The sequence below is a fragment of the Giraffa tippelskirchi genome, chromosome 10 (assembly GCF_054371585.1).
Source record: "Giraffa tippelskirchi isolate mGirTip1 chromosome 10, T2T-mGirTip1v1.2.pri, whole genome shotgun sequence".
Lineage (NCBI taxonomy): Eukaryota > Metazoa > Chordata > Mammalia > Artiodactyla > Giraffidae > Giraffa > Giraffa tippelskirchi.
This window is the reverse complement of record NC_137284.1, coordinates 94,799,947-94,810,836: the sequence shown is the minus strand read 5'-3', so window position 1 is coordinate 94,810,836 and position 10,890 is coordinate 94,799,947. Positions and strand designations below refer to the sequence as shown.

At 41.0% G+C, this 10,890-nt stretch overlaps 1 protein-coding gene across 1 annotated transcript in view; it reads left to right on the top strand.

The window, feature by feature from the left end:
• The first annotated feature begins 2,335 nt into the window (after positions 1 to 2,335).
• The window catches only part of SLC26A3 (solute carrier family 26 member 3), a 30,173-nt gene continuing 21,618 nt past the window's right edge, over positions 2,336 to 10,890 (top strand). The window contains exons 1-6 of the mRNA XM_081535988.1: positions 2,336 to 2,656; positions 4,676 to 4,890; positions 5,368 to 5,507; positions 6,750 to 6,860; positions 7,350 to 7,522; positions 9,667 to 9,831. Coding sequence (XP_081392114.1) covers positions 4,760 to 4,890; positions 5,368 to 5,507; positions 6,750 to 6,860; positions 7,350 to 7,522; positions 9,667 to 9,831 — 720 coding nt within the window. The 5' untranslated portion in view covers positions 2,336 to 2,656; positions 4,676 to 4,759. The remainder of the gene's footprint in view (positions 2,657 to 4,675; positions 4,891 to 5,367; positions 5,508 to 6,749; positions 6,861 to 7,349; positions 7,523 to 9,666; positions 9,832 to 10,890) is intronic.

The following is a 10,890-nucleotide window of genomic DNA, read 5'->3' as shown; positions in this document are numbered from 1 at the left end:
CAAACTTATCTGTTCTTTAAGGTCTAACACAATTCCTAGATGAAATCTTTCTCAATGCCAACCCACACTCACATCCGTTCTTCTTACAATTTGTTATCTGTATCACTCATATTGGGCGCTCCTTCTATGCAAGTCAATTTTGGAATTTAGAACTACATCATTTCTATATCTTTTGTTTATAGTTCAATTTATCTCAAAAAATCTTCCTAAGTAATGACTACTTTACAGGTACTCTGCAAAAGGGAAAGAAATGATTAAGTTTGGGCTTTGTCCTTGGGGAACTGAGTCTTATTGGCAAGAGAAACTTATAAACAAATAATGACAATACAGTATACTATGGGAGAGAAATGCATACCAGGAAGTTTTCCTAACAAAAAATAGATTAATAAATGCTTGTTGAAGGAACAAATCATTGGTCATTGACAGCCGAGTATTTTAAAGGATGAATTGGAATTTACCAGGTGTTGGAGGAGAAAAACACAGATAAAGGAAAAAGTGCATGCAAAGGAATGGGGGGGAGGGGATGTTAAATATCACTAGTTTGTTAAGAAACTGCTGTAATTAAGAAGGAGGAATGAAGAAGCTTGTGAGATAGGCCAGAGCCAAAATATGCAGGGTCTTGTATACCATGCTAGGAAGCTTAGATAGGTAGACACTTTAACATTACGTTGAAATAAATGGGTGAGAATGGAAAACTGCCAATTCTGGAGAAGTTCAGAATAAATATGAAGTCATAGAAAAGATGGTAGCACTAATGTTTTCAGACAGGTTCCAGCTGACTGGGTCATGTAGAGTCTACTGGTCAATATTAAACTCAGTCCTGAAACTGTTACCTATGCAATTAAAGCTAAGAAGTCTCTCCTTATATACCTCAATTTCAGTCTGTACAATGGCCCTTTGTTGTTGTTGTTTAGTCGCTAAGTACTGTCTGACTCTTTTGCAACCCCATGGATTGGAGCCCATCAGGCTCCTCTGTCCATGGCATTTCCCAGGCAAGAATACTGGAGTGGGTTGCCAATTCCTTCTCTAGGGAACCTTCCCCACCCAGGGATCAAACCTGCGTCTCCCACCTTGGCAGGCTGATTCTTTATCACTGAGCCGTCTGGGAAGCCCTTACAATGCCCTTACAAAGAAGGTAATGACATTCCCTTTCACCATGAGAAAAACTAAGGATTGAAGCACTTGCCCAGAGCAACTCAAACTATGGCCAAGTAATGATGTGAAGGCAGGTCTACTTGGCTGCCAAATTCTCACTCTTTTCTGCTGCACCTCCTGACTGAATTAGGCTTGACTTAGTTTCTCAGGAGTAAGACTGATAATAATGATTGCCAATAAATTGAGCTGTCAATAATAATAATGTTTATTGCCTGAACTAAGATGAAAACTGAACTAAGTTCCTAGAAGGTGTTATAAGACCACTATAAATCAGTTATATAAACAAACTTCTTGACTTGGCAATACAGGATGCTCTTACATTCTTGCCCACTGAACTAGAGTTGTGTGCATCATCCATATTATTTTAGCAGAAAAACATCCAAAATATTTTTCTATAGCCATTTGCTTTGGGACTCTTTAGAGACACTGCCCCATACCCTCAGGATCCTCATTCCAGTCCCATCGCCTTTTTTTTTTTTTTAATAATATTTATTATTTTTGTCTGTGCTAGGTCTTCACTGCTGCGTGTAGGCTCTCTCTAGTTGAGGTGAACAGGGAGCTATTCTCTAGTTGGGGTGCAAGGGTTTCTCACTGCAGTGGCTTCTTTTTGTTGCACAGCACAGGCTCTGGGGCATGCAGTCTTGAGTAGCTGTGGCTTAGGATCAGTAGTTGCAGGGGCTCCAGATTGCAGGCTCATTAGTTCTGGTGCACAGGTTCCTCTTTGGCTATGGATTGGATTCCCTCTGAAAGTGTTCATTGGACCCATTATTCTGCTTATTCTCCCACCTCTCCCCCAGGTGTAGCTATTAAGACATAGCTATATTTCCATTGTCCAAAGACCAATTCATAAAATAAGGTTGGCTTCCCTCTGGTTTTCCGCTGACTGGCACAGCGGTATTTTGAGATCCGGCACAGGGGTGGAGTCAATGACAGCCAACCTTGCGCAAGGGTGGTGGAGGTATCTGCCGTGACTGGGGAGAGGCCAGGAAATATTCAGCACACCTGCTTGCCTCCTGGATTCAAATAACCACCAATTAAAGAAAAATACTAGCATCACTTATGCCTATCTTAGTTCAAATTAGTTGCCCACAGAAAGGGCAGACGCTGAAAGACTCAAACACCAAATGGATAAATGGATAAGTGCTGAGCTATGCAAAGGTTAGGGCTATGGACACTTTTCAGAGGAGCGGGGCAGGCAGAATGGAGGTGCCCGGGTAGCTGGAAGCCCGGTGGTGACAGTTTTGCACAGCCCATTGTGGATGGGTGGAGTTTAGGGGGGTTGGAGGGGAATGGATAATGTACACGACTCTCCCTAATTCCTATAAATATCAAAGTGTTATTACTAAATCAAAATAGTTAAATTGGAAAAAACTGAACTCTATAAAATAATCCCAGGACTAAATTTGTGCTTGGGGCGGGGGTGGGGTGGGGTGGGTGGTGGTGGCGGGGAAGCAGAGAAAGACAAACTTGTATGCCTAAGTCACAGGACCAAAGAATGGAGGTATATGTATATATGTGTATGTGTGTCTGTGTATGTAATCAGTATGAAATAAAAGCCGAAAAATTAAAAAGAACACATCATAGGAAAGGAGGTAGGAGTGGAAATGTATACAAATGAGACTTAAAGTTCAAAAATCATTAGGAGGAAAAGTGCCTGAGAATGAATTTCAATCCCCCAAAACCTTAACGAAACACCTTAACGAAACCCAGAGAAAAATCTGAGGCATGAAGATAAAACAGAACATGAAAAGGTTGTACATTAATATGGGTGTCATATTTGAAACTCGAATTGTGACTCCAGGAACCAAGAAAAAAGTTTTCCAATAATTTCTGAGGTAAAGGTAACATGTTCAGGTTGTTTTGTTTTTAAATTAAGAAAAATCACTTTTGAATTCCTAACTAAAGTAGGTCATTCTCAAGAATCCCAGAAATGATGGACTAGGGAATGACATTAATTTATGTGTCAGGAGATTTTTTTCAGCAGAGGCACCTTGGGGGGAATGATTCAGTGGCTCAGATGGTTGGTTACATGTGGACTGCGAGGGAGCTGCTTTCGGGAGCAGTGATAGCGGCCTAGGGAAGAACCACAAGATTGGAATTGTGGCCCTCAAGCTCTCTCGCTCTAAATTCTATAAACATTTCTTAAGCAACCCTGACTCCTGCCCCCAAGCACTCCCTTTGTAGTCTGCGCCTTTGACCTACAAAAGAGCCAGACATGGTCCTCCTCAGGGAAGGAAGCTTCATGGAGATGGAGATGTAATCATATCTGCCATCCTTGTCACTCGCAAAAAAGATTAGACCGTGAGGTAGCAGAGAGAAAATATATAGCAGCAAAAGGAAGGAAAAAACAAAAACAAAAACAACTAAGGAAAAGAACTAATGTGCTTCCATCAACAACCTGGTGAAAATATGAGTAAAGCAACAAAATGGTGGCTTTTTTCTTTTTCTTTTTGGTCCATGGCAGCATCTATCATAAATAGAATGCACAGTACCTGAGTCATCTTCATTCTAAGGTTGGCTAGATTGGGGACATTCCTGGCAACCCAGTGGTTAAGACTTGGGGCTTCCCCCATAGGGGATGTTGGTTCAATACCTGGTTGGGGAGCAAAGATCCCACATGCCTCGTGGGACAGCCAAAAAAGAAAAAACAGAGAAATTTTATTTATGGGACTTCCTTGCTGCAGTCCACGGGGTCTCAAAAAGTCAGACATGACTGAGTGACTGAACTGAACAGAACTTGGCTGTCTAGTGTTAAGACTTCAACTTACAATGCCGGGGCGCGGGTTTAATCCCTGGTCAGGAAACTAAGAGCTCGCATGCCTTGCAGCCAAAAAATCAAAACATAAAACAGAAGGAATACTGTAACAAATTCAATAAAGATTTTTTTAAAAAAAATCTTTGAAAGAAAAAGAAAGAATAGCGAAGAGGGTCTCACAGTCATAACAAAGTTCACAAGGACCCAATGCTAGAGGTCAAGCCAGAGTTTGGGGCAGAAATGATAAGAAAATAACTTAAATGGGCAATATGCTTTTAATTTCACAGATTAAAAGCATTTTAAAAGATATTACAAAAATTCTGATGGATAAAATGGAATAGCTTTGGCTAGAGTTAGCAGTAATGAATAAACTTTGATTTAAATCTTATCTGTCCCAGTACCCACAATGCCATAACTTTGGAAACTTTATTGAAAAAAAAAAAAAGAGTAAATTCTTTTCTTGAGATCTCGCTTTACAAATCAAAAATGCACCGACTGGTTAGTAAACTGAGTCACTTCCTATTGTTCTTTGGCAATCTCTTAAAAATCAATCAATCAAAACCCTTGTTTACTTTACCCAATGAATCCATGTCCAGCTCATTGCAGTAAAAAGAGCTATCACTGTCACAAAACACAGTCTAGGTCCCTTAATCCAGCCTCTTTTGATCTCAAAAGGTGGTAACATTCAGTTCAGAGCTCACTCATCTGTAAATTGCATCACATTATCTCTGAGTTATTTAAGAAGCAAGCTCTGTTTGGTTTCAGGCATTTTAACCTGCTAAAGGCAAGAAGGGTTTGCTACATAGTTTCAAAGGTCTTCCACTTACTACAACCGTCAGAGAAAGCAAAATGATCGAACCCATCGGGAATCAGTATGTTGTGGCCAGGCCAGTGTATTCTGCAAATGCTTTTGGGGAAGAACATAAGAAGAAAGACAGACATCATAAGACACTTCTGGATCATCTCAAAAAGTTGTGCCGGTAAGATATTTTCTAAAGTACTGGCATTAGAAGTAAATGAAACACTTTATCTGAAATTTTTAAGCTTCCAAGTTCTTCTTTCTAGCCCAGTCTCCAGAGTCAGTCTTTTCATCTTTGATTTCCAAACCTCCTACTCCAGGGCTAGAAAGGTAGTCTCTAAAATGAATACCATCTCAGCTCTCAACACAATGTTTCCAGAAAACTGATAGATGAGGGCAGAGGAAAATTTTCCATCAAGTGTTGTACAAGTCAAGCTGAGGATGACAAATAAGTTCTATTGTGGCTAAAGAAAAGAAATATTTTTCTTTAAAAAAAAAATCCTTTGGTGGTAGTCAGGGCAGCTAGTATGTGTAAAGAGATGAATATTAGCGGGAAGATTAGTGAAACGATATCATCTTTACCAAATTTCCATCTACAATAGGTACTAAACTTAAAATTGGATATTAATTAACTGACCTGTGGTTTTCATTGTTTCAGCTGTTCTGCACAAAAGGCCAAGAAAATTGCCTTCTCTTTGTTCCCCATAGCATCTTGGTTGCCAGCATATCGCATAAAGGAATGGCTCCTCAGTGACATTGTTTCTGGAATCAGCACAGGGCTGGTGGCTGTACTGCAAGGTAACTTGTTTTTTGAGATGTAATTTATATATCACAAAATTCATCCTTTTGATGTGTAAATTCAGTATTGGGTTTGTTTGTTTGTTTTGGATATTTACAAGGTTGTGCAACTATCACGGCTAAATAATTCTGAGACATTTTCACCATATCCATCCCCCCAAATCTCTTGCAAATCACTTCCCATCCTCTCTCCACCCAGGCCCTTGGCAACAACTTTCTGTCTCACTGGAGTTACCTATTCTGGACATTTCATGCAAACAGAATCACAAAATGTATCAATCTTCTATGTCTCATTTCTTTCACTTAACATAATGTTTGCAAGTTTCTCCCGTGATGTACAAGTCCTTCATGCACTTTTATGTACAAGTCCTTCATGCACTTTTATGGATGAATAAGATCCTACTCTGTAGATAAACCACGTTTTGTTTGTCCATTCATGAGTTGATGGACATTGGGTTGTCTCCACCCTGTGGCTTCTATGAATAACACTGATACTATTATGAACACTTGCACACAAGTTTTTGTGTGAACGTATGTTTTAATCCTCTTGGGTATATATCTAGGAGTATAATTGCTGTGTCATATAATAATTCACTAGCAATGGTGAAGATTCAAATACCTCCACATCCTTGTGAACACTTGTTACTGTCTGCCTTTGTTATTTTAGCTATCCTACTGAGTATGAAATGGTATCTCATTGTGGTTTTGATTTGCATTCTTCTAATGACTAATGATGCTGAGCATCTTTTCATGTGCTTACTGGCCATTTGTATATCTTTGGAGAAATGTCTATTTAAATCTTTTGTATATTTCAAAATTAGGTTATGTGTCTTTTATTTTTGAGTTGCAATGGTTACTTACACATTCTGGATAATAGACCCTTATCCAACATATGATTTGCAGATACTTTCTCCCTTTCTGAGGGATGTCATTTCCCTTTTTCATAGTATCTTTGAAGTACTCATTTTTACATTCTGATGGAGTCCAGTTTATCTGTTTTAAATTTGGCCACTTATGCTATAGGTGTCACTAAGAAACCCTTGCTTAATTCAAGGACACAAAGGTTTATAGCTAAGTTTTCTTGCAATAGTTTTATAGCTTTACTCTTACATTTACATCTTTGATATATTTAATTTAATAAAACAAGTTTTAAGGTGCAATCTTAAATACTAGAAGACCCTAATGAAAACTTCTATGATTCCTTCGCACAAAATAAAAACACCGATGCTTGTATATTTACAGGTTTAGCATTTGCTCTGCTAGTCACCATCCCCCCAGGCTATGGACTATATGCAGCCTTTTTCCCAGTCATCATCTACTTTTTCTTGGGCACTTCTAGACACATATCTGTAGGTAAGTGAATTACTGGGCTAATTAATGCTCATTGCTTTTTCTTTATGAATGACGTTAGCCATGCATTGTGTATGCATGTTAAGTTGCTTCAATTGTGTCCGACTCTTTGCAAACCTGTGGACTGCAGCCTGCCAGGCTCCTCTGTCCATGGGATTCTCCAGGCAAGAATACTGGAGTGGGTTGCCGTGCCCGCCTCCAGGGGATCTTCCCAAGCCAGGGATCAAACCCACGTCTCTTATGTCTCCTGCACTGGCAGGTGGTCTCTTTACCAATGGCACCACCTGGGAAGCCCCAGTCATGAATTGTATCAATTCCATATTGTGCAGCATCCAGTAGAGGAGTCATAATTTCTTGTAATTACAAATTAGAACTGGGGCTTGAGAAGGAAACCAGAACTCCAGATGGTAGTCTTTCTACATGCTTCATTTTGGTTGAAAGACAACTGTGCTATGGGGAAGCATAATGACTACAATTCACCCTCTCTTTCAGGTCCATTTCCAGTTCTGAGTATGATGGTAGGAGCGGTAGTCGTGAGATTAACCTCAACAGCTGATACCGCTGACTCAACAATCACTAATAGCTCAGTGACTAATGATTCATCAATAGATGAGCAGAAGGTGATGGTGGCTGCAACAGTTACAATTCTTTCTGGAATCATCCAGGTGAGCATTTTGTCAGATAATCTACCCTCCCCAATCTATATGTCCTGACTGGTACACATCTTTCTGGTTTTTCTCCTTCTTGCCCCCCCCCCAACTCTTCCTGTTAGTTTGTGTGCCTCCTTCAGTGGCCCATTGGAAATAATTTAAGAAGAGTCACTCATGGCAACCATAAGAGGAGGGACAGATCCACTTTGCAAAGAGGAATGAATGTGGGTCTGGAGAGTAGGAAAAATGAGAACATGGAGGCACATGGGATGACAAGTAAATGCTGAATTCAATAAAATACCTGGGAATTGGTACACTCACAGTTCTTACTAAACAGAACTGCATGCAAGTAATAGAGAAACTGGCAGCTTGGAAATTTTTTCTCATTTCTCATTGTGTGTGTGTGCTCAGTCACTTCAGTTGTGTCTGACTCTGCCACCCCATGGACTATAGGCTGCCAGGCTCCTCCATGGGATTATCCCAGCAAGAATACTGGAGGGGGTTGCCATTTCCTACTCCAGGGGATCTTCCCAACCCAGGGATAGAACTGGTGGCTCCTGCATTGGCAGGCAAGTTCTTTACTACTGAGTCAACTGGGAAGCCCAATTTCTTATTGAAAGTGAAAGTGTTAGTTGCTCAGTCGGGTCCAACTCTTTGTGACCCCATGGACTCTGTCCATGGAATTCTCTAGGCAAGAATACTGGAGTGGCTTGCCATTTCCTTCTCCAGGGGCTCTTCCTGACCCAGTGATCCAACCTGGGTCTCCCACATTGCAGGCAGATTCTTTATTATTTCAGCCACCAGGGAAGCCCTGCGCTTACCATATGAGCCACCAGGAAAGCCCCAGTTGGTAAAGAATCTGCCTGCAATGTAGGATAACCAGGTTCGATCCCTGGGTCGGGAAGATACCCTGCAGAAGAGAATGGCTACGCGCTCCAGTATTCTTGACTGGAGAATTCTATAGTCCACATAGATTAGGGAGGGGCTTAAAGACTTACTCCCAAGCCACTCCCCCACCACCATGCTGCTGCTAAGTCGCTTCAGTCATGTCTGACTCTGTGCGACCCCATAGAGGGCAGCCCACCAGGCTCGCCCATCCCTGGGATTCTCCAGACAAGAACACTGGAGTGGGTGGCCATTTCCTTCTCCAGGAGATCTTCCCGACCCAGGGATTGAACCCAAGTCTCCTGCATTGTGGGCAGATGCTTTACCGTCTGAGCCACCAGGGAAGTCCTCAATATGGGAGTGGGTAGACTATCTCTTCTCCAGAGGATCTTCCCGACCCAGGAATCCAACCGGAGTCTCCGGCATAGCAGGTGGATTCTTTACCAACTGAGATATCAGGGAAGCCCCCACCACCATGACTGGATTGTAAAAAATGTCCCTGTTCTCAAGATGTTAGATAGTGATAATATCAAACTCCTCAAGGTGTTGCCTAAAGACAAAAGGGTAAAAAAAAGTCAATTCAAACCAAGACATAGTGGTATGTCAGTTCAATGATGGGGTCTGAGTGCATCTCCGATTCCAGCGCTTTTGCAAACTCACAGCTCAGGCTGCATTCTGGTGACAGGAGTGGAGAGTCAGGCTAACTTTCTGTATCCATTTACATTATTGCCAAATCCTAAGGCTTTGGGGGAACGAACCAGTTTTGCTCTCAGTTAAAATCAAGCAGTTTTGATGTCATAAACAGTTATGTATTTTCCAATAAAAGTCGACCAACTTGTTTGAGGGAACCTGAATGGATACTTGCCCACGCATGCAACAGAAACCAAAAAAAGGTAGCTGACAATTCCCTGGAAAAATTTATGACGGCTGATGTTAGATAAAATTCTGCTATGAAAAGTTTATGGGTGAGTCTCCTAAAAACACCTTGCCTTCAAAAGAGAGAAGAAAAGAAACATGCTAGTTCTTGGAGGGGTACTGAAATGATGTGCTATTTGAACACCATGTAACATTTGGCGCGGGGTGGGGTGGGGGGGCGGGAAGCAGAAGGAGGTACCTTAATGGGAGGTGTTCCAGGAGGCTGAGACACTTTTTTCTTCCAGACCCAAGAGTGGAGGCTGAACCTCCACAGTTTGAACCATTTCGGTGGTTGATCTTTCAGATTGCCGAGGTGTATTGTGAATCTACACTAACAAGGCTCTGCCCTCTCTTTGCAGTTGCTGTTGGGGGTTCTACGGCTGGGCTTCGTGGTGATTTATCTATCTGAGTCCCTAATCAGTGGCTTCACCACAGCTGCCGCTATTCATGTTTTGGTTTCCCAGCTCAAATTTATGTTTCAGCTGACAGTCCCGGCACACACCGATCCATTTTCACTTTTTAAAGTGAGTATTCTTTTTGCTTCAAAGATAAGGAATACACGAAATTCACTATCATGTTTCCCAGAGAACTTTCCTTTTGTACCTTTGCTGGGGGGCTTACTTAACAACTTCCAGGAAATCAACAGGCTGTGAAATGTATTCACAGGAAGAAAAAGTTAGTGGCAAAGAGAACAACACTGAAAATCTATCACAACTCCCATGCAGCTGATGTAAACAACAGAAATTAAGTACCACTTCTTTTAGATTTGACTCTTCAGTATATTTTAAAAGAAAAAAAATGATGGTGCACATGATGAAAAGCTTTGTCCCGAGTTTTAAAATCTTTCTCAAAATCTTATGTTGAAAGAAATGTGCTAATTGGATGGCACTGCTTCCCTGTTTCTAAAAAAGCAGGTCTTGATTTTTAGAATTGAAATTCTTCTGACTCATGTATCCTTGTTCATAAAGCAAAAGGAAATTGGCCACTATGTAAATAGAACAGTGGTTCTTCTCCCCTCTAGAGGATGTACTATAGAACAGACAATGTTCTTAGTGCCTCTGAATTTATGTATTTAAGTCCTCACTCTTTTTTTCTTTTGTGAGTCTAGCTAAAGGTTTGTCTCCTTTGTTTATCTTTTCAAAAAGCCAGCTTTTAGTTCCATTGATCTTTTCTTTTTTTTTTCTTTTAGTCTCTGCTTCAATTCTTTCCTCTCTGTTCTTTGTTATTTCCTTCTTTTTCCTGACTTTGGGGCTTGTTAGTGCTTCTATCAAGACAGTGTTTGGGAGTCTGAGACAAAACTTGCTCCAAGTTGGAACCAGACCTCTCTCACTCCCATTCAGAGCTATTCCAGAAGTAGAGTCTTTCGGGAGTCATTTGGGATCCAGTCTGGGCCTTCTTGAGCTGTCCAGATCCCATAGATGTGGAATCAACTGGCCTCAAGAATTAAGACTGTAAACAGTGCACAGCTAGCCAGGAAACTATTTTCCAAAGTGACAGAGGGAGTCAATGAAGCAATATAAGTGGTCTGAACCTTAAAAAAAAAAAAAAAAAAAAAAGCCAGGAATTAAGGGGATACATGCTAA